The sequence below is a fragment of the Danio aesculapii genome, chromosome 12 (assembly GCF_903798145.1).
Source record: "Danio aesculapii chromosome 12, fDanAes4.1, whole genome shotgun sequence".
In the NCBI taxonomy this organism is placed as follows: Eukaryota; Metazoa; Chordata; class Actinopteri; order Cypriniformes; family Danionidae; genus Danio; species Danio aesculapii.
In genome coordinates this window covers 25,471,056-25,495,945 of record NC_079446.1, presented here as the reverse complement: position 1 = coordinate 25,495,945, position 24,890 = coordinate 25,471,056, and the positions used below count along the sequence as shown (strand labels likewise).

General features: G+C 32.7%; 1 protein-coding gene across 2 annotated transcripts in view; it reads right to left on the bottom strand.

The window, feature by feature from the left end:
* arhgap17a (Rho GTPase activating protein 17a) overlaps positions 1 to 22,908 on the bottom strand; it is a 76,140-nt gene extending 53,232 nt beyond the window's left edge. Inside the window, exon 1 of one of the 2 annotated variants that reach the window (XM_056469408.1) lies at positions 22,453 to 22,908. In XM_056469408.1, coding sequence (XP_056325383.1) covers positions 22,453 to 22,505 — 53 coding nt within the window. In that variant the 5' untranslated portion in view covers positions 22,506 to 22,908. The remainder of the gene's footprint in view (positions 1 to 22,452) is intronic. The other variant, XM_056469409.1, reaches the window with a different exon arrangement.
* Between the last annotated feature and the right edge of the window lie 1,982 nt (positions 22,909 to 24,890).

Sequence of the window (24,890 nt, the reverse complement as noted above, 5' to 3'; positions counted from 1 at the left end):
TTTTTTTTAGGTACTATAAAAATATCGGATCGGGTTTCAGTATATACTCAAAATCAAATGACTCAGACTTGAGGGTAAAAAAACCTGATCAGGACATCCCTAACTGATGTTTAATAACTACATTGAGGAAATGAGTTGCACATCTTTTGAATAATCCAATGTTTTCTCAGAGGAAATCATAAAATACTTATAAAAAACCCGCAATCAATTACGTGGAAAATATCAAACCTGAGTCTATTATGTAGATTTTCCATCAGTCTAAGTACACAATGTAACTACAGAAGAGTCAAGCTTTAAATAGAAATATTACAACCTCTTTGGTCACTTTTAACGAGACGCTAATGGGCTAATTCGATTCAATGATCTATGCTAAGTTATGCTAAAAATGCTCCCGACAGACCCGGAGATCAGCTGAATTGATTAAAAAATGGTACAACTCAACTGTTTAACTGTAGGGGAGTAAAATGAGCCTATTTTCAAACAAAGTGAAGTGTTACTTTAATATAGTTAGTACAGTACATTATTAATAAACAATTCTATATGAATATTCTACTTTTCTGCCACAACACCAGGGTTACTGTCAATGCTACTACAGTAAAACCATTGTAAATATTGTTGATCTGCAGAATGCCTTTTAACTGGATTGAAGTTGTACAGGTCTTTCCACATTCTGAAGCCCTGGTAGACAACTGACTACTATTCTTTTATTGGATTGTTTGTTTTATTGAATTGTAAGCATGCAATTTTAAACATTCTTAAATTAAATTGTTAGGGAAACATTTTTAATCCTTATAATTGAATTGAAGCGTATTTGTATAGTGTATTTGTTCAAAATCAAAAAGATAAGGTGTTGTATAGAGGTTGAACAGTATATACTGTAAACATACTGCAGTACATATAGTGCAGTACATATAGTGTCCTTTTCAAAAAGGCGATCTCTGTGTATAATACATTTTCAATGAAGAGTATTTGTGTATTGCTTAAGATTTTGTGTTGTCCATGAAGTCATGAAGAGTTGGCATCATATCTTCAAGTCCTCATAGGGCTCAAGGACTCGTAAGTCTATATTTATTAGGCTTTAAAGCATTTCAGCTTCTAAGTCTCTTGAAAACCCCAGTTGGGCACTACTTATTTAGAAGACACTATCCAAAGTGACTTAAAAATGAGAGAGGCATCAAGAAATCCATCATAAAGAGCCACAACTCAAAAACAGTGCTACTAAAAGTTTTTGACATTGATAGAAAAATACACAGTTGAGATAGATTAAGGAAAGAGTGAGAAGCATGTTATTATTATTGAAGATGTAGTTAACACCACAGAAAAAGTTTTAGTTGTGTAGGCGTACTAAAGTTATTCTGAAGTGTGCATAAAAAACTAGAGAACCGGTAGAAATTTATGATCTGAAAAGATTTATGATCCTGCGAGTTCACATCAACATAAAAACTAGCGTACAGAAGCGTGTGGCTATAAAACCTTGCTGAAATGTTTCCTCTGTGTGAATGGAGGTGGGTCTGTCTCTGTGTCTGCACCTTCTGTTGTGGCAACCGTAACACTGGAAAGCAGTTGAGGATGTCGTCTGTTACACAACAGTGTAAGCTTGTCCCTCACAGTGTAAAGTATCAGTTTCACTGTAAACTAACTTAATCAGAATGGTTTGCCAGGAGGAAGACATTAATGATGATTTTGTTTTGCAGATAAGACCCTATTTTCAGAGTTCTGGAAGTCAGCAATTTATGCTAACTAAGCTAACATTAGCATGATAGCACTGAGAGCCTGTGCCACTCTGCAAATTAACATTCAAAGACAACAACACTGCAACACATCACAGCATTCTTTCATTGATTTATTTTATTTTTTAGCTTAGTCCCTTTATTAATAAGGGGTCACCACAGAGGATTGAACCACCACCTTATCCAGCATATGTTTTATGCAGCATATTATCCAGCATTTGTTTTACCCATACACTCTCATTCACACACATACACTACGGACAGTTTAGCTTGCCCATTTCACCTATAAAGCATGTGTTTAGACTTGTGGGGGAAATCGGAGCACTCAGAGGAAACCCACATGAACACGGGGAGAACATGCAAACTCCATATAGAAATGCCAACTGACCCAGCCGAGGCTCAAACCAGCTACCTTCTTGCTGTGAGGCGACAGCACTACCCACTGCACCACTACGCCGCCCACGTAACATTCATCAGAGATAAAACATTTTCATAGTATTACTACATATTACAGCACCAAACTTTAAAAAAGAAGGCAGGTTGTTGATATTTGCCTGCCATTCTCTGTCTGAATAGATAGGATAGCCTATCATAATGTTTTGATTGGACAAATTTTCCTAGGTCTTATATCTTTCACAGAATATAATAATAATACATTTGGACCACTTAATTAAAAAATTGACAATCTATTACACCTTTAAAGGGTTGGTTCACGCAAAAATGAAAATGTTATTACCCTCATGTCAATCCAAACACCTGAAAATATTTTAAATGACATTTGAGAGTTTCCTGATCTTCTATAGACCGAAATAATGACAACTCGTTGCCCAAAACATCTTCAAAACCGACCATATGTCAATAGATATATTACCTTCAGAGGAAGTCGCACACCGACTGTGCTCTGGTTATAAATCGAATAACCAGAGCACATTGATCATGAATATACTGACACTAAGGTGAAGAAATTGTTCGACCAAAATAGTTATTTTTGTTTTAAATGTGCGCACAAAAGTATTATCTTAGCTTCATAATACTCCGATTGAACCACTGAAGACATGGACAGTTTTGGTCACTTTTTTGATACTTTTCTAGACTTTGAATGTCTCAGGACCATTTCTGTCTATGGAGGATGAGAGAGCTTTCGGATTTCATCTAAATATCGTAATTGGTTTTCAAAATTCTCAGAGGTTCGAAATAAGGTTGTGTAATTATTGAAAATGTTCAATTTTGGTTGAACTATACCTTTAAAGGTCTAAAGATCTTAAAAAAATAGTGACTTCAGTAACAGTCGGTACTGAAATGAAATGAAAAATACAAAAATTGTGATGATACCAGCATTTCCCACTTGCATTTTAAGCACAGCTAAGCTGATTCTTGAACACTGCTGATTGGCCATTGTGTTCATATGCTCAATAGCTGTGACTGTGATTGGCTACAATGATCACCACTTCCATGCAGCTTTTGAAATATTCCCATGTCTGTGGATCTGTCTAAGTATTCGGTAAAGAGCATGATCACTGGATCTAATCACTTTTGACATCCCTTTAAAGGTCCTTTGAAGTGCACTGGAATGTTCGATGTGCTAACAATTTAGGGCAGGGCATATTTAGTAGCTCTTCCACCTTTTAAAATAGTAAAAAGCATTTTCTTTATATCAGCGGTATGGCCAGTCAGAGCACTGATCTAAAGGACATCTAACAGCACAATCCACAGAAATCACTGTTTATGGTTATTTGGTGCTCACAAAATATTTACTATTAATATTGTTTGCTTCCACATTTATTTCAATTATATTTAATGGTGCCATTTCTTTTAATTTTATTAAGCAGTCATGTAAAGGTTTTGATGAACAAATGATGCCTAAAACAAATAATCTGCATCTTCTTTGTGACTATTATTTTCATTGTACTTTCTTGCATTTCAACCTAAAGCTAAATAGCATATTGTCATTTACATATTTATTTACAGTCACATCTGTCTACAATTTAAGCCCTTATGTTTTCCTTTTGTAATCCAAAAGCAATAAAACAATTATTTCCATTGATATTAATGAGCAGCAATTGAGCCGGGGTGATTAGCATTGGCTTCTAATGAAGCTCGTCTAATGTGGTTAAAGCAGAACACGGGGTCTGATTCTGAATAACTGAAAAATGATCGGTCAAAGCTTAAGAGTGGAATTTTGTAGAGTTTCATGTCTTTAGTCTGCCATGTTACCCACAAATCTCAGATCCAGTTCCTCGCTCTGCCAAAAGTGCACGGCTGTATCCTCGTGACAGGGCAGGACAGCTGCTTTCAATTAGCACAGGAGGACAAGAAAAAGAACTACAAGGCTGCAACCAATCCAAACATCTAAAAGTGTGTCTGAATCAAGTTCTTGATGTCACAAGTAAAGAACAACTGAAAACAAAAGCTTTCCAGAGCTCATTTTTTTGTAGGCCAAGTTAACTGGTCAAAAAAAAAAAAAAAAAAAAAAAAAAAAAAAAAAAAAAAAAAAAAAAAAAAAAATCACAGTAAAAATAGTAATACTGTGAAATATTATTTAATTGAAAACAACCGTTTTATATGCATTTAGCAATGCTACTAATTAATTAAAATACAGTAAAAATTTAATATTGTGAAATAATATTTGGTCACAGTCTTTTATTTCGGTCTCCAGTGTCAGCTGATCATTTAAATATTATAGGAAGAAATAAATAATTCTTAAGTCAACTGAACACAGCTGCCTTGCTTAATATTTATGTGAAACCATGACCCTTTTTTAAGAATTCTGTAATGAACAAAATATTCAACTGGGCAGAATTTCTTGCAAAAAAATATATATATATTTTCACAGACATTTTGAATCAATCAGTGTATTCACTGCAATTTTAATTGATCAAATACTTAATTTGTCAACGTTTTAATTTATTTTTAATCTTTATAATAAATCTTTATATTTTATATTTATTTTTCAACAATTGTTAATTGAAGAAAAAAAAAACAATTCATAAATGCATTTTTACTGGAAAGCGGTCATTTGGATAAATATTACATTATTATTATTTATTATGATTTATTTTTATTATGATTTATTAGATTTTTTAATTTACATTTGCAAATCTGCTTTAGTATTAGCCTAATATATACGGTTAAAATATTTTCTTAATCTCATCGGTTAGTTTCTCTCTGATTTGTAACTAGATAGCCTAAGAAAAGGAAGACCATGAGAAAGAATATCAAACAACAATGAAATTTTTATCTTACACTCTCAGAAATAAAGGTACGCAAGCTGTCTCTAGGGGTGGTACCTTTTCAAAAGTTACAAACTTGTACACTGTAAAACCCAACAGTCAACTTTATCAAACGATGTGTAGATAATTTAAAATTTACTGAAAGTTAATTCTACTCATTTGAAAAGGATTTTGAACTCAGTGTTGAAGGTAACGAGTTAAACACCTCATTACTTCAACTTAAATGGAGAAAGTTCACAGTACTCATATAGATTAGTTTATTAACTCAAATGGCTTGTAGCAATCGGTTTCCTCAAACAGTTTGAGTTGCCTTAACTTATTGGGTTTTACAGTACTCAGTTGGTTTGAGTTCTCTTCATTTATTGGGTTTTACTATGCTCAAATTGCTTCGTTCACTCAAATGGATTAAGTTCACAGTACTCATTAGGATTAGTTTTTGAACTTAAATGGTTTGAGTTACCTTAACTTTTTTGGTTTTACAGTGTACCTAAAAAGTCCATATTAATACCTCAAGGGTATATATTAGTACCTAAAAAGTACAAAAGTGTTCCTCTCAAAATAGGTACTAATACATACTTTTGAGGCACCAATATGGACCCTTCAAGTACAAATGTGTTTGAAAAGATACCACCCCAGTGAGAGCTCATGGTATACCTTTATTTCTGAGAGTGTAGATAATCCAACCTCTGAGGTATCTTAGATAAGTAAATAAACACATAGCTAGTGCATAGCCAGAAGCACTTTGTTCATTAATGGTTCAAGCTAAACATCACATACTAATATCAACAGATGAGTATTTGATTAATCAAAACTTCAAGTATTTTGATCAGCTATATTCGTAATCTAAATCTTTGTATAAAGCAAGTTCACTGTTAAAGCTCTGATAACCACCAAAAATCAGCTCATTGAAATAACACGCTTTACTGGTTTGCATGCAAATCAATAACCCAGCAATAAAAGTAAACCACATTCACAAGACTATCATTTAAAACAAAAATCAGGTTATTTCCTGGTGGTGAAAAGCACTCATATAGCATATTGTGAGAGATGCAATGTTAAATAAAGGATTCAAAATCTCACATTATTCTAAAATGTTAGCAGAAAACGGATATACCCTCGTCTCCTGCTTTAATAGAAAAGACTCATTAAAAAATGGAATTGTACAATGTATTATGTTCTCCTAAATGTGTTTTAATCCACAGAACACTTTCCTGTCACACATCACACATATTCAATGAACTGTCAGAATGCAGGCTAAGGTGTTTACTGGGTGAAACTGCGGTTATAAGCACAAATATATGTGTCCATCTGTTTCTTTTTAAGCCATTTATGACCTTTATGCTGATAAAAGAAAATGGGTTTATACGTTTACACGACCACACATGTTTTGGCTTGCATCTTTGTCTCACCATATCTGCCTCTATCTGTGGTGTGAAAAAAAAAAAACAACAACAACAACAACAACAACAACAACACATTTTAGTTGTCGTGAAGCACTCAGCTAAAAAAGGTTGGCAGGTGATGTAGTAACACCATTGTTTTGGCTGATCGTAATAGCATTATTAAAGATGTCAGTTTGCGCACATTCCAGATGGTATTTCTTCAATTATTGAAAAATTTGTGCAGCAGTCCAGCATTTCAAGTCATTTTAGCCAGCTTGGACCTAAAACTAATTTTTTTTTCATTTTGTGTGATTTCTAAGTGCCTACTGAACATTTTGATGAATAAAACATAACAAAAATGTTTAAGTTCAAATGTCTTCTTCAGTTTTATTTGGTGCCAATCTGCGAAGTTGAAGTCCGTTTAAAAAACAAAATGCTTTATTTCATGCTCATAGTTCAAAATTGAGTAGATTAATACACCAATACTTGTCTTATATATGCAGCTACATCTATAAATGTTTGTTTTTTTTTATTCCTAATTATACACATTTTTGCTTCCTGACAACAAACTGCAGCATTTTTTATGGAGAACTTTTAACATGAAATCCATTAGGGTGTTGTCTATGTTTCTATACTTAAAAAAGTAGTGCCCAGGTGTGGGAACGAAAATCAATTTCTAGACTCTTTTTCTAGGTTCACCTTATGGCCTAAATGGAGACAGAGAATTTACTCAGTTGTTTTTCGATAATAGTATACAAGGGATGTAAACATATTCAGTAATTTCAGTGTGGATGAGCAATACTTGAAAAATAATTAAGGAAGCTAGTGTGGATGAAGACCCTTTAAAAAGACCACTCAAAAATTATGTTTGCTGCTTGTTCAAACTACTTATTTAAAATGAGATGAAACAACTTAATTGTTTTGTGTTCAAACCACTTAAATTTGTAAAAACGAATAAGTTAACTTAATTCCTTAATGTTGTCCTAACACAAATTGAATGTGTGAAACACAGCATTTTTAACTGTGTTTTAATATGTAGGGTTATAGGTAAAGCTTAGTTGACCATATTTGGAATGTGTACATTAATGAGCTGACAGAAGGGCTAGATGATATATTTTAGAGTTGTATTTTGTGGTTTAAATATATTTGGTAAAAATTAATATTAACCTCCACATAAACAGAAGAGGTTTTGAAGTTTACTGCCATCTTTTTATGACAGTAAAATGATAGTAAGAGCTTAGCGATATGACACAATGCATAAATGTGTATTAAACACTTATTCTCAGCAGTCTACATGTGTTTATTGCCTCATTACAAACATCCATGGCAAAAAAATTAACACTACAAAAGATACAATTAAACAGACCTTCTTTGGGAGAGTTGAAGAAGTTTATAATCCGTCTTTCCAGGCGAAAAAATTAACATTGCTTTATTCAGTTTACATAATGTTGCAGCCAATTAACTGCTGACGGGGCAAGCATATTAATGATCCTGTCTGAATTGTCAGAGTCAGTGTTTGGTTCTGATTTACCTGTTTTTCCACAGGGATTTGACAATCACAGGATTTATATGAGAACAAGGAAACAATGGTGTTTGAAGGTCACGGTATGTCATTTCCATGTACTGAACTCTTATTATTCATCTATGCTAGATCCAGATTTTCATTATATGGCACTTTTAAAAGTAAAAATGTTCATATTAAATGCTTTGAAAACACATATATATATATATATATTTTAAAAATGGGTGTGAAAAAATATGACATTCAAACAGCGTCGCATCACAATCTACTTCACAAAATACTTTCAAACATTCATCTTTTTATTTTTTGTGTTCTTTTAAAGCCCTCAATAAGAAAATATAAGAGTCATAAAGAATGACTCATGTTTAGAATACACAGAATCATGTACTTTACCAGCAGCAGCTCACAACTCTGCTTTTTTTTTAGATAAGCTCATATCAAACTATTGTAAATCAATATAAAGACAATTACCTCATACCATTTTATAAACACATATTAAACTATTGTAAATCAATATAAACAGAATTACCTCATACCATATGTTTTTAATAAAAACACAAAGTGAATATAATGTTTAAATCCAAACTAGTTCAGACAGAGTAGCCTATAGTCAGTTTTAGAATGTGCATGTAAATGTACTCACTGAGTGCTTGATTTCTGTAATGGTATATTAAAACAGCTATGCTTCTACTTTAATTGCTTCAATCTTGCTGAAACACACAAAGCACACGAGGCCGGTGAAAGGCCTGAGCTCACAACAGATCTGCATTATCAGCAAACTGACAGGTGGTTCTAGTCTTCTGATAAATTGTGAGGCAAAGTGGCACTAATGTGCCTTGGGACGGAGTGTTATGCAGTTTAGAAAGTCATATTAGAATGTTAAGTAACAAGATTACTTTTACTTCCAGAAGAAATTAAATTTATAATTCAGTCCTTATAATTTATTCACCCCTTTGTCATCCAGGATGTTAACTTATTTATTTCTTCAGTTGATTTTTCTCTATATAGGGGACTTCTGTGGAGATTGCAAATTTCAGTACAGCTTCGAAGCAAGAAGATAAGCTTTTTATCGGTATTTTGTGTAATACATATTAAGGCTGGGCGATTTGACAAAACACTTATATACATGATATAGTACAATTTCTTTAAATTCAATCAATTAATATTATATATATTATACTGAACAAATATGCGATGATGTTGTGGAGTACTGCGATAACGATATTTCTTACAATATAAGATTTCCCTTCAAAAATGCTATTTGTGTTAAATTTATTTGTTTGATGATATTAAAATGAGGTAAAGTATTGTTTTCAGTTTTAATTAATTCTAATTCAGACTAAAAAAAAGCTGTGTCAAGGTGTAACATTTAGTCTTTAAAACACTATGAATGAGTGAAACTCTCAGCAGATATTCTGACTCTGATTGATAAGCTCTTGTCATTTTCCTCTCTTGTCTCGTCTCCTGTCAAAAGTGTTTATTTTCAGCTCTGTTTGCTTTGGGCCACTCGAGCCAAAAGCAGAACTCCTGGGGAGGTGGGGCTAAACATAGTAAGACCCCATCTGATTGGTCATATTTAGATAACCAATGCATAAACAATTTAATTTATCACACATTGGTGTCAATGGGTGAGAGCAATGGGAATGGAGTGAGGTCATTGAATGCAGGTGCTGATGAGCGTCACCTGTACACCACACAGTTGTACTTTCTAAATTGCAACTCTCATGACGCTGCTATTCTTGTTTCTGTCTGCATCCTGCAATGACATGCAATTTTGTTGCTCATATAAATTATGAAAAAGCATTACCATAAACATTGTATTTTGTGACACCACAAAATAAACGAGAACATTTATGAAATTATATTTTTTATATACAGTTGAAGTCCGAATTATTAGCCCCCCTTTGCTTTTTTATTTTTTTAATATATATTTCCCAAATGATGTTTAACAGAGCAAGGAAATTTTCACAGCATGTCTGATAATATTTTTTCTTCTGGAGAAAGTCTTTTGTTTATTTCAACTAGAATAAAAGCAGTTTTTAATTTTTAAAATCAATTTTAAGGTCAAAATTATTAGCCCCTTTAAGCTAATTTTTTTCGATAGTGGTTTGTTAATGGTTTAATGGTATAATGGTTTGTTCAATAGAACAAACCATTGTTATACAATAACTTGCCTAATTACCCTATCCTGCCTAGTTAACCTAATTAACCTAGTTAAGCCTTTAAATGTCACTTTAAGCTGTATAGAAGTGTCTTGAAAAATATCTAGTCAAATATTATTTACTGTCATCATGGCAAAGATAAAATAAATTGTATAAATACATTTTTAGAAATTAGTTATTAAAACTATTATGTTTAGAAATGTGTTGAAGAAATCTCTCCGTTAAACAGAAATTTAGAAAAAGAATTGGCTAATAATTCAGGGGGCTAATAATTCTGACTTCAACTGTATATGCCTCACTCACTCAAATTCATATATTTAATTTGATAACATCTCTTTCATTACTCAAACTTATTTTCAGTGTTTTCATAGGTAAAGATGATTTTGAGCTTTCTTTCTTTCTATTTATTTTCATATAAAATGATGTAATATGCAGAAATGTCACAAGTTTGTACCCCTTCAACAATAAAATGATGGGCATAAATTACCACCCTTATTGTGATGTAATAAAATATTTTTATAAATATTAAATTAATTTGACTTTACCTTTAGTATGTATGTAGATATTAACAGTTTACAATTTAGAAATAGAAAAAAAGTTTCTTTTGAACACTTACAATGCTTTTCTGTGAGCAGAATCTGCTTGTTTCAGACCACTGACTGAATATATTTCTGCATTTCTGCTAGACAAATCTTGCATTGGCAATGGTATGAACCATTATAGGGTGGGGGGGTCAATATTACATATTAACTATTATTATTTCAGATAAAGAACAGTCCAAAATATTTTCCAGACTCCCCCACACATCTAGTTTTGTTGTCCTTCTTTAATTAGGAGGGTTAAACCCCATTGAACCCCTTTGTAATTTGCAACCTGCTTCAAAGTGCTTTACACGGTCACAGCTAAGAAATATAAGGGTCTTACCTAGCCAAACAATCAGTGGTAAATTTTTCCCCCAAAAAATTGTATTTTATGTACTCTTTAACCATAAAAGAACATCTGCACTAGCTCTAGGATGCAAGCTGTTGTGAAGAAAAAAAAAATGTTTTCCTTTGTAAGACAATTATTCTTTAACTGGGTTCTTGCTAAAGCTCTTTTGAAGTTGCACTGGGCACCATAAAAGTCCACTATATGGAGAAAAATCTTGGAATGTTTTAATTATTTTACAACTAAACAAAAAAGAAAAGAACATCTTGGATGAAAAAGTACTGAGTAAATTAACAAAAATAAATAAATTCTGGATGTGAACTAACCATTTACAGGATTTAAAGCCTAGCTCATCTTTGGATCTGCCTCAGAGTTCATTCATAGAAACGAAACTTCCTCAGTACGACTTCCTGTTTAAAAAAGAATAAGGAGAGATTTCCTTTGAGGCTCTGCATGCCGAACACAGTGTACTGCCTCCTCACAATCACAGGAACCAAGGGACCAGTGGAGCCCTGCGTCCAGCCACTTCGACACCACACCCCCCACCCCCCTCTTCTCTACGTCCATCCGACCCTAAACCGCTTCAGGTCTGCTTTCCGCATCACAGTCAAGTGATTTATTGTTGGTAAAATAAATTCAGGAAGAGATGAGAATTCCAGCTGAATTTTCTTTTATCCTGCAAGTAAAGCAATTGTGTTTACAAGGCCATAGTCAACGAAGGGCTTTGATGTGTTTTTGTATTATTGTAAGAAATCACATTCAGTTTTAATTTGAACACACTTTAAATGTTACCATTTCTCATAATAAGTTTCTTATGCTTAAGGGTGTATTTATTTAATCAAAAATTATGTAATACAATAATACCATGTAATATTACAATAAAATATTTGTTTTCTTATTTTCTTATATTTTAAAAAGTCATTTATTTTTTAATGGCAAAGCTAATTTCACCAAGCATTATTCCAGTATTCACATGATCCTTCAGAAATCATCCTAATATGATGCTTTTTAATTTATTTATTACAATAATTGCTGTTTCTAAATATTACTTTCATGACTTATTGATGAACATAAAATTCAAAATAATGTGTGTACATGAAATCATTAGTAAAATTCTTTAAAATGTACTACATCATTGCTGAGCATAAGGATTTATATCTTTTGCAAACAAATAAAAATAAACTAAAACATAGAAACTACCAGATCTTACTGTCCCTCAATGTTCCTTTCGAAATAATGTAAAAACTAAAAGGAGAACGTATTAGATGTGATCTAAAGGACAATACTGTATCTTTCATCATACTGCTAAACTAACAACAGAATTGAACACAATTAAGGCTACATCCAATTTAGTTGTCACTTCACCTTTTGCTGATTAATAATATTCTGTACACACTGTTATTACTTTACAGAAGTGAAAACACATTCCACAACAAATTAACTTTCAGAAAGTAAAAACTGCATTTCCTCAAAGTCTATAGCATTTTGATTGGAACTTCACGTCAACAGCATATTTAAACTCTGTCACTTTTTTGGAAGTGTCTTGCAAGAAATCACAGGGAACTAGGTATCTCCAGATCAGAAACATGCTGATCATCAGTGTTTTACATATGTTCTGTGTTTTCAGAATATTGAATTCTGAATATCCAATAGGCATTTTGGGATTTAAAAATAGATGCATTAACACACATCTGAGGCAGCAAAACAACCATTTAATTTATTACAAATTAATTTAATATAATAGGCAGAAATCCTCATGTGAGATGTTACATGTAAATTAAAGAGACAGTTCACCCAAAACTGTAAAAGCTGTTAGCATTTACTCAGCATTTTGTTTTAAAACTGTTTGACTTTCATTATTCTGCACAACAGAAAAAAAAGAAGATATTTTGACGGAAAGGTGGAAACCTGTAACCATTGACTTCGATAGTATTTGGTTGTGTCCAAAATCGCATACTTCCATACTATTTAGTACACTTAAAACAGTATGTGAGCCAAGTAGTATGTCCAAATTCATAGAATTCAAAATTCAGTATGTGAGAAGTACCCAGACCACCTACTGGTTCCGGCGAGATTCTGAAGTGTGCGTCGCATTGACGCCCATGATGCACCATGAGAGAATTTAGGAATGGGAGTGAAGCGATGCAACTGACTCAGGCAGGTCACATGATGATGACAAAATAGCGGATGTAGTGCATCCGAGATCCATTCATACTACTCGCATTAATACTGTATAGAACATACTTTTTTAACAGTCGAGTAGTACATTTAAATTCAAATGCAGTACCTAGCAGCCTTTGTTTTTTTCTATAAAAATGTTCAAATAAATGGTGTAATTTATAATATTATTATAAAAGTCTTGTATAAAATTATAAATAGAGCTTGAGAAATTTGATCTTTAAATTACAACTTTTTTCTTAAGCATTTTTATATGCTCTAACTAGAATTATGATGAGGTTATATACATTTGAAGTCAGAATTATTAGCCCCCCTTTGAATGTTTTTTCTTTTTTATTTCCCAAATGATGTTTACAGAGCAAGAAAATTTTCACAGTATGTCTGATATTTTTTCTTCAGGAGAAAGTCTTATTTGTTTTATTTCAGCTAGAATAAAAGAGCTTTTAATTTTTTTAATCACTTTTAATGTAAAAATTATTAGCCCCTTTAAGATATTTTTTTCGAGTCTACAGAACAAACCATCATTATACAATAACTTGCCTAATTAACCTAACCTGTCTAGTTAACCTAGTTAAGCCTTTAAATGTCACTTTAAGCGGTTTAGAAGTGTCTTGAAAAATATCTAGTCAAATATTATTTACTGTCATCATGGCAAAGATAAAATAAATCAGTTATTAGAGATGAGTTATTAAAACTATTATGTTTAGAAATGTGTTGAGAAAAGCTCTCCATTAAACAGAAATTGGGGGAAAAAAATAAACAGGGGGGCTGATAAATCAGGGGGTTTATAATTCTGACTTCAACTGTGGGTTAATAACCTTCAACTCCGATTTAAATCGTAATATAAATCGTAAACAGATTTTTTTGTAAAAATAAAAATTGGGGATTTTTTAAAAAGGCCATATTGCCCAGGCCTAGCTGCATGTTTTGATCTTTATTTTAAAATATCTTCATTTTAAAACATCAAATGGTCAGATTTTGATTGAAGATTCCCAAAACAACTTTTTATTCAGCGGAATAACCTTCACAGATTAATTGTTATTGATATTGACAAAAATGGTTGTTAAAAATCGTATGTTGAGTGAAGTCCAGGGGTGTTATTATAAATGTACCATTTCACTTATGTTGTCAGATCTTCTCAAAAAAAAAAAAAAAAAAAAAAAAAAAAGCAAACAAGATGATGTCTACAATAAACTTTAACCCACAAAACAAAAACAAAAAAAGCCACATACCAAAATAACACAACCTGAACCTGCCAGTTTTACTAAACCAATCAAATACAATTTTACCATTGCCTAAACACTATATTAGCATATTTTTTCAAAAGGAGATGACAACACTCAAAGAGCATTCCCTGAAGCAGTCTTGCAAACATCTGCATCTGGTGAAGGTGACGGTGTTAAAATTTCTGAACATAACAAATCTTGGGTCACTGTAACATTATTCAAAATAGCATAATATTACTACCAAAAACGCATGGTGCCAGAACATTGCTATGGTTCCCAAGATGTCAATCACCAGAGTTTTGGGAGTGAGTCATGTTATAACACGTAAAGGGATAACTGAAGGAACTTATTCCAGTATTTAAATACAGTTGTCACTCCTGAGATATGGCCAAAGTAAGGTCAAACGGTTTACTTAAAGGTATAGTTCAACCATTTTTTGATGCAATTTTCTTTATTATTTACTAACTCACCCTCAAGTGGTTCCAAACGTTCTTTATTATTTTTTATTTCTTTTTTTTTCTGTTGAAAACTAAATAATTTATTTTGAAGCCGTAACTATTTACTTCGATAGCAGGAAAAACAAATACAAGGGAAGTCAATGGTTACAGGTTTCCAGCTTTCTTTTAATTATCTTTTTTGTGTTCGACAGAAGAAAGAAACTCAAACAGATTTAGATAACTCATGAAAATTTTCATTTTAGGGTGAACTATCCCTTTAAGCTCTTGGCTAGACCACTGGCATTTAAAAATTAATATTTGGGACATAGATACAGGGTCATGAATATTAATGAAGTCATTCATTTTGCCTGATGCTTGATATTGGTATACATTTTAAACAAATGATGACTTAAACGGACAGGTCATTCAAAAATGAAAATTACATCATTTATTTTCCATTGTGTGGTTTTAAACCTTTATGAGTTTCTTTCTTCTGCTGAACACAAAAGAAGATAGTTTGAATAATGATGTTGGTTGCTGCCATAGGGTACTTCAATAAAGTACTATGGAAGTCAATGGGTGTTAGCAACCAGCATTTTTAAAAATAACTTCTTTTGTGTTCAATGTAAAAAAGCAACAAATAGGTTCTGGGGTGTGCAAAGGATTGCAAATGTTTTACTATCCCTTTAAATCCATTACTATCTTCAAAAATTTGACACCTTAAATTCAGTAAAAATACTGGGCTGTGGGAAACATTGTTTTTTTTGAGGCTCAGAAGGATTGAGGGGGCTAAAAAGTTCCTGCTATTCCAAACTTTGTAACAAACTTATTAATTACCTTCATTATCTACTTTTGAACTGAAAGGGAATGGCCTTGCCCCTGTTGGGCTAAGCGTGAACACCAGTAAACTGTTAGCTATGCTGTTTCTCATCTTATACTGTTCTATTGTTAGCAAGCTGGCCAAAAGTCTCTGGTGGCTGATCGAATTGCACACATTTGAAGAGAATGAAGCTGAGGACATGGATGCTAAAGGTCAGGTTAACAACGACCTGTTAAATGAGCAGCACAGGTGACAGGCAGGTGCATCCAGCCCTATCTCATGAGAAAACGGAACTCATTTTACATTTTGTCAGTTAAGTGCCTATTTCATACAAATTCAGTTGTATGAAAAATGTATGATTTTTAAAAGGAAGCATGCCACCAAATCTCATACTGGAATGTACAAATGGCTCTTTATTTCTGAATGGAAGTATATCAGTTCCAAATGTTACTTTTTATTGGAGAGTTTTTGTTCCTGATATTCATAGAAAAAATATGTCTCATTCCAAATAGCTACTTAACTACAAATAAGATTAAAGACGTTTCATTTAGAATTATCCATCATCAATACTTCCTTTTTACAACTGTTCCTTTTGTAAGCAACACCCAGAGTCTCTTGTTCATTTATTCTGGCAATGATATTATTCTAATTTGCTTTGGAAAGACTTTTTCCTTTTTGTAATTGAGAATCTTGATAAAGACTTTTCCTTAATGTGGGGTATTTTTTTGTTTGGTTTTGTTATATGTAAAACAGAGGCTTTACATAAGAAGGAAACGTATTTTCTTTATTTTAGATCTTGCTTATTGAAATGCAGTATTACTTTGAAACATCCTCTGCTAACTCTATTACAAAAAAAGACTTTAAAAACAACTGAAATTAGTAAATTAAATCATCTTTCCTTTAAGGTGTGATAATGTTTATCCGCTTGTTAAGTCGTGACAAATGAAATACTGTTTCCAGCTCCAGACCACTACTCATTTCAACTGAGAAAATATTTAATTATGACCACTTTTTAGTCATATCACACATTTTTTTCATCACTTTCTGGCCATCTGATATAGGCATGGATCAATATATTGTGATCGTGATTTTCGTAAGTATTACATTGCTTTGTAAATAATTATTATTACCATCTGTTGAGCCTCCCCATACGATTTGATAGAGCGCTTGGACCAAGGAAGTCACTTTGCATGACTAGGGATGATTATAATCTGTGGAACAATCATGGTTTCATGGTTATCATGATTATTATGCACTCAAAACACTACTAGTTTAGAAAATCACATAAAAAAAAACTCATAATTCAAAGTGTTATTTATTGCTGCTCAGTAACTAATTAATACAGCACAAAATAGTATCAAAAAATGAACAATAGTACTTAGTACTAGTATTTCTCTTTGGACTTAAAAAAAATAAACATAAGTAATAAGTTTAAACTGAAAAAAAAACTGACAATGAATAAATAAATACATAAAATAATAAATAATAACAAAAATAAAAATAAAAAAAAATAATAAAAAATACTATTTGTCTAATGTAAATCTGAGCATTATATTAGCCAAGTATTTCCCTTTTAAAGAGAATAAAGTAAAAGGCTGCTGAACCTCTGAAAAGGCACTTTTGATATCACAAAATTGTTTGGTATTTTTGGAGTAGAAATGTGTATATTCCATACAAGTATGAGTATCAGTCCTGTGACTCGTGGTGCGCTCGCACCATTCTTTCAGTCATGCACCTCCATTAGAATTAATGAACTTGCACGTGCAAAAGACGCAAAATGTGATTGATTGGCCCTTAGGTAATAGCCTCAGCCGTAGTTAATCCAGTGTGCGTGGGTATACGCCTTGATGTACAAACTCGGAACTTTAAACTAGCACACAGTTGGTGTAACTTTGTTTAGTTCAGAGTTGTGAACCTACACTGGTCTCACGGTTCGGTTATGATCATCATGCCATCGATTTGGTTCAATTTGATATCTCGGTGCATCAATGATGCTTTCCAAAAACAGTTTTATATTTTCTTCACAGCAGCAAATCTTGTATTAAAATGTATAAATATATTTATATACTATTTGTAATACAATTTTGTCATCTAATACAAACAGTGAGATATTTAAACTGTACCTTTAAACAACATTTACAGCAAATAAACAAATATAAATATCCCTCTCGCTTTCTGATCCTTGTCTACCAAGTTCTCTTACACCCCTTTGGTCACACGCTCAACAGAGAGGGCTGCGATTGGCTCTTGCGCTCTTCACAGATAAGTGACACTGATAAGCGGTAGCGGCGATCACAGCTGATCCATGATAGACACGGTGGAGAAAACTCTGCAGGCACACGCTCGAGTCTGTATCCAGATGTATCGCTGTAATACAGCCGAAAGGAGAGGAAAAGTCATGCCAGCAGGTCAAATGGGCCGCAGTGAGTGAGAGAGCGAGAGAGAAATTGAGTTTACTTTCATTCTCTCAATCGCAGTGAAAATAGTGTCTTCAGCTGTAAGTGTCAGTGAAAGACTGATTCACCAAACACACATGCAGGGAAATTGTGCACAGTTTCTGCGTTTTTAAGTAGTTGGAGTGTTGTAAATACTCGTGCTTGGCCGCTCGCCAACCTCGCCATAGTAAGCTAAGGCGACATAGCGCATATGAGTAAAATGACGTCAGTACATAATAACCGGTTATGATTATTACTGAACCGATACCGAATTGTTTGCATCTGCATCGCAGTGCACCGAAAAACAATTAATTTTGACATCCCTAGTTTAGTTGCAGCAGTTTTGTTCACAGAAACACAGTGTTGAAAAGGTTTTACAATTAACTAACTGTGACGAATGAAGGCGCGGTTAATAGTGAAACCAGTTTATGGCTGCATCCCTATGATAGGCATGACGATAACCGTTTTAAGGTATACAGTGGTTTGGAAAAATTAAGGTTTTAAAACCGCCAAAATTTTCTTCTATACTGTTCCTAAGGTACATGTACATTTTTTTATTTACATTTTTTGTTTGTTTTTTTAGTACAGTATGTCCAGCAGAAAAGATATCCAAAAATGGTATTTTAAATTGTAAAGAAATGTGTGTTTTAGAAACAAATGAAGACAGCAGAAGTCAATGATCCATTTGAATTATTCAGCCGGACACGTTTACCCCAAAATATTTTAAATGTTTCTCAAAATAAAATATATTGTGTTCAAAGGGGAAAAAAGTTTTTGTTTTTTACTCAGAGATTTAATAAGAACATAATTTAGTGCAGTAATCACAATACCGTCAAACCATGAAACCGTGATAATTTTATCCAAGGTTATCATACCGTCAGAATTTTGTACCGGCCCATGCCTAGCCAACGCGTGACGTTACATTTAACAAGTGGATACCCCTTTTGTATATGTCTTTTATTTTTCATTTTCTTCTTTATACTGTGATTGTATATTTTTACATAAATTAAAAATAAATAAATATATTAAATGTACAAATGAGATCATACAAATTCATATGAATCATCCATTAAATCAAAAAGTTATGAATTGGTGTGAGATATGGTTGGGTGCATCCTGTAAACCCACTACACATTTGGAGGAAAAAAAATGCAAGTTATTATGTCTGATTATATTGATTTGAGCGAGATTACTCAAAGGAGTTCCCATATAAGAATGTTACACAATATCCACCTCATTTAGGTCTGTCCAAAAAAGTGTAATTGATACGAATTCATTTCAAGTCAGTATTGGCCCTACTTAAAAAGCCTGAAGTAATAAAAACTGTTGTTTGCTTGACAAAAAGGGGATTTGACACCTCCCTGAGAGACCTGCAATCCTCGAAAGTTGAGAATCTACAGGCCCATTTACCCTCAAGCAGTTTGAGCAGAATGAAGAATGCAGTTTGAGGCTTTATCAACAGTCAGAGGAGTCAGAAGTGATGACCGTGCACATGCCATTTCAATGTAGGATACAAAGTATGAGCTCAAAGGACTCTTGATGCCTAACAAACAAAAATGTGAAAACACAACAGACAGACGTTTTAAGAAATGTGTTGAAAAAAATCTTCTCTCCGTTATAAAGAATTTGGGGAAAAAATAAACTAATAAATCAGGGGGGCTAATAATTCTGACTTCAACTGTATATGGTAAAACAACAATCATTATATGAGGCCTGTTTGTAGGTCTACTTTTAGTTAAAATGCTAAATTTTGTATAGACTTTGAATGGTGGACTTTAAATGAAGACTTTGAAAAAAGTCCTGGTTGTTAATTCACAGTAAAGTGATGACATTAGAATACAACTATTCATAATTCTGAAGTTGAATTATTATGTTTGAGACATATGCTTGTCATTTGTCAACACTATTAGACCATTTTTTCACTGGTAAAATGAGACCTTTGTCATTATCCGATTCCCTTTTGCATTGTTTTCAATGTTATATAGGCTAGAGTAGTTATACTGACCCAGTAAACATTTATTCTTATGCACAACACTTTGTGTTCGCTATGAAAAAAAAAAAACATATCAAATGCTTGTCTTAATCATAATTTTAAAATGCGATATGATCATGAAAATGATTTGCGCACCGGTTTCACTTTTACTTCTGAGTGCACAAGACTTCTTCAGAACTTTCAAGTATTTGAAAGAATCTTTCAATGTCATGACATATATTTTTGTTGTATGATATACTGCACCTAAATATATTGTGATAAACATTATTGTTGTATTGTTTTGACATAATTGTGATTTCAAGACACGTTTTATGCAACTCATTATATAATAGCATCATAATGAAAGTACACTCCTCTGAAGAACACATCATATTTTATTCTTAAGAATGTTTCATTTAATTATAGTCATTTTAACAATTCAATAACTAGGCATTGGAATCAGAATGTGAAACGGCATATCCTAAATAAATAATAATAATAATAAATATTAACAAAAAAGCACAAGGTAAAAAGTAACAGAGGCTGCGATATCTGTTACCAGATCTATTGTCAGTTGTCAAATCATACCTATATATTAAAGTGTTGTTTCAGCCAAAATGGAAAATTCTGTCATTATTTACTTACTCTTATGTCATTTCACTTTTGTTTTTCTATATGAACAAAGATATTTTATAGCTTCAAAATGTTAAGTTTGAACCACTGATGAAAGTGTTTTGAAAATGTTCTTGGTTCCTTTTTGGGTTTTGAACAATTCAAGACCCTTTCTAAAGATGAACGAAGGTCTTACTGGTTTGAAATGACACAACCTTTTTGGGTGAATAATCACAAGGTAAAAAGTAACTGAGGCTGCGATATCTGCTACCAGATCAATTTTCAGTTGTAAGACACCCACATGAAAGCGTACTATAGTAATTTATAGTAAATACTAAAGTGTTTTTAACCTTACTGACACCGACCGCTCCAATAGAGATAGAGAGGTTGTGCAATCAGCTAGAATGTTGCTAGAATAGTTTTATGTATGTATGGGTGATATATATTGCATCACCAAAAATCTGTGAGGTCATGTCCATGTATTTTGCGATAAATCAATATATTGATTATTGTGACTAGCATAATTCAGACTTTACACTTAAATGAATCGTGCAGCCAAAAAATAATAATAATTTTGCCATCATTATCTCTCCCTTGATTTGTTCCGAACCAGCTTGAATTATTTTAAATTGTTGAACACAAAAGAAGATACTTTGAAGAATGTTGGAAACTGTCTGTAACCATTGGCATCCATAGTAGGATGTCAAAACAAATACAATGGAAGTCAATGGTTACCAGTTTCAAATATTTTTCACTGTATCGTCGTTTGTGTTCAAACGAAAGAGAAAATAAGGAAAGAAACAGATTTGGGACAAGTCAAGGGTGAGTAAATTATGGCAGAATTAGCATTTTTGGGTGAACAATCCATTTTAAGTAGGTTGACATATCAAGATTTAGTATTAAGTAAACAGCAATAAACAAAACCCACTAACAGTTAATATTCAAATCGTACCTATATATTAATATGGAACAAAATCAATGCTAAAAGTATTGAATTAAAAAGCTTGTTGAATAACAAGTTATTAAAATGCAAGAACTTATTTTTTTTAGTTTGTGTTATTCAACAAGCTTTTTGATTCAATACTTTTGGCATTGATTTTGTTCCATATATTGAAGTGTTGGTTCAGCCAAAATTGGAAAATTCTGTCATTAATTACTTACTCTTTTGTCATTCCACTTTTAAGTGGTTTTCTATGTGTAGTAAGATATTTTATAGCTTTAAAATATTAAGTTTGAATCATTGAAGTATACTATAGTCACACAATGAAGAAATGCAACTGTTTAATTAGCTGTAGTTACACTAAAGGAGTAAATCACTTGCACTGGTTCATGAGTGAATCGTTCAGTCGATTCATAAAAAAAAGATCGAACAGGATTGTGAACATATATTTGATGGCCCAAAAAGATTCGACTCAAATGAATGATTCATTCACGAATCAATCAGACATTTATCTTGATTAGTTTAACTGATAGCTTATCTTCAACCATGTCCCTTTAAGATTTAGTATTAAATAAACAGTAACGAGGCCGCAACAAATCCTAACAACAGTTAATATTCAAATCTACCCCAACATTTATACAAATCAGAGTTTGTCCGGACAAACAGCTGCGCAAGCGGAGTGAAATAATGACAAACTATGAAAATTAACTGTTCAGTTAGTTGCTGTTATACTAAACGGTGAATAGAAAAGATTGTTTTAGGCAGCTGGTTAATTTGGCTAACGCCTTAACAACATAACATAACAACAACATGACAGAGCAGCCAGTGCCCATCCGTGAGAGGGCAAAAAGCAGCTAAAAACTTGAAATCTGTACTTGCCTGCCAACTGTTTGATTGGCGAGCTGTCTCATCCGATTAAACTGTTTCTTCATTTTAGTGTCGTCGGCCTCAAAACCCAGTAAAGACGTGTGTTCGTCGATGCCTCATGAGCCGAAAGATCCTTGAGCACGATGGTGAAGTCGTGTGGATAATTACATTAAAACAGCCCGGTGTACGGTTAGCTCAGGCTGCTAGAAAACTAGCCGAGTCGGGAGAGAGAAAAAAAAACAGCAGTGTGAAAAAAAGTTAGCTCCGGTGAGTAGCGGTGCTCGTTTCATGTCATTCCGTGTTGCAACTGGTCACAAGCGGGAGTGAGTGTTTTTCCACGTATGCCAGCAGCCCGTGACATCTACGGGAAAGAGTGCATGGCAGCGGGCTAATCACTCCATCCGCGTCGGGCACTTTGTGTGTGTTTGTGTGTTTGAGTGCTCTGATCAGCGCAGCTCCGGGCTGATGGCATGAACGTGAACACTGTGGGCTGTCCCAGAACATAGTGCGACGACTATATAGACAGCATTAATTGTCGTCGGTTGTGTTCAAAGATGCTGTCTGCGTAGGTAGCTGTAAAAGCTTTGAGACTATATAGACAGCATTAATTGTCGTCGGTTGTGTTCAAAGATGCTGTCTGTGTAGGTAGCTGTAAAAGCTTTGAGACGGAGCCAAATGAGGCTGGTTCTGTGTCCACTCGTATTACCAGCTGGGATGACCAGACACTTATTGCATGGAGTGTAGAAGTTTTACATCATAGACATTCTGTTAGAGCAGGGGTTTTCTGGCCTACACGAAACCCCAAATAAACATCTTAATTAATTAACAAACAAACATCTTAATTGTTATTAATTGGGTTAAATGTTATTTGAAAATATTTAGTTAATATTATTATTATTATTAGTAGTAGTATTATTATTATTAGGCCTCTTATTATCAAACACTACAAACATCCCTTATATTAATCATTATAGTATTGTATTTTAGAAATAAAAATATATATTTTTTCGTTTCGGCTTAGTCTCTTTATTATTGATCAGGGATCGCCACAGCGGAATGAACCGCCAACTTATCCAGTTATTATGCAGCGGATGCCCTTCCAGCGGCAACCCATCACTGGGAAACACCCATACCCTCTTGCATTCACACACATACACTACGATTTTACGAACTTATTCAATTCACTGCATGTGTTTGGACTATGGGGGAACCTGGTGCATCTGGAGGAAACCCACACCAACACAAAAAGAACATGCAAACTCCATACAGAAATGCCAACTGACCCAGGCGGGACTCGAACCAGTGACTTTCTTGCCTTAAGGTGACAGTGCTACCCACTGCGCCACCATGTCACCCAAAATTAATTACATTTTTCTTTTTAAATAAATCATTTTTTTTTTATTATTGATTTTATCTAATTTATCTTTGTTATGTATTTGCTTTTTTCTATATTTTTTTTGTCAAACTTGGTTTATTTATTTGTCTAAAGTATATCATAGTTTTTCTTATTCATTGTATTATTTTATAACATTACTTCAATGCTATATTTATTTATTTGCTTGTTTCCTTTACAATGTTTGTTTAACAAATGTTTAGGTTATTTAATTTGGTTTTCATTTTTAATATTTAAAATATTTTGTAAAATATTAATATTTTTTTCTTCTTTTTGTCAAAACATTTTCTGCTGAGACTATGAACTTAAGAGTTTTTAGAATGTTTGTTTTTTAGTTTTAGTCATTTATTTCTATGTCGATATACAGCATACACAATCATATTTAGTTTTACATATATAGTATATTTACATATATAGTATATATTACATATATAGTATATAAGTATATTTTTACATATACATATTTAGTCTTATATATATATATATATATATATATATATATATATATATATATATATATATATATATATATATATATATATATATATATATATATATATATATATATATACCACTCACCTTTCTTATATTTTTCATGCCATTTATCTTTTCTTTTTTGAAAATGCATATTTGTATGTATTATCTATTTAATTATTTTAAGTATTATATGCCATTACAATATTATAAAAGATGGAAATAAATGCTAATAAAATAAATTTGTATCTACTCAAAATTTATTATTAACTTTCAAATATAATGGCTTGAATGCTGCTCAAACTGATTTAATCCAAATCCTCAACTTTCAGCATTCATTTAACGTTAATCGATATCAACAGGTTTTCCAAACCCTCAGATCCTGATCATCTGCAAATCTGTAGCTAACGGGACATTTTCCCGTTATCAGCATTGACGTGAATGATGAAGAATGCGGCATTATTGTGAGCAATAATAATAAAAAAACAGGCATTTATAAAACTGCTCATATGATTTGCAGAATCATACGCGTAAACACCTCGATGTCAACCAATGTAAATCTTACACATAAATGTGAATTAAA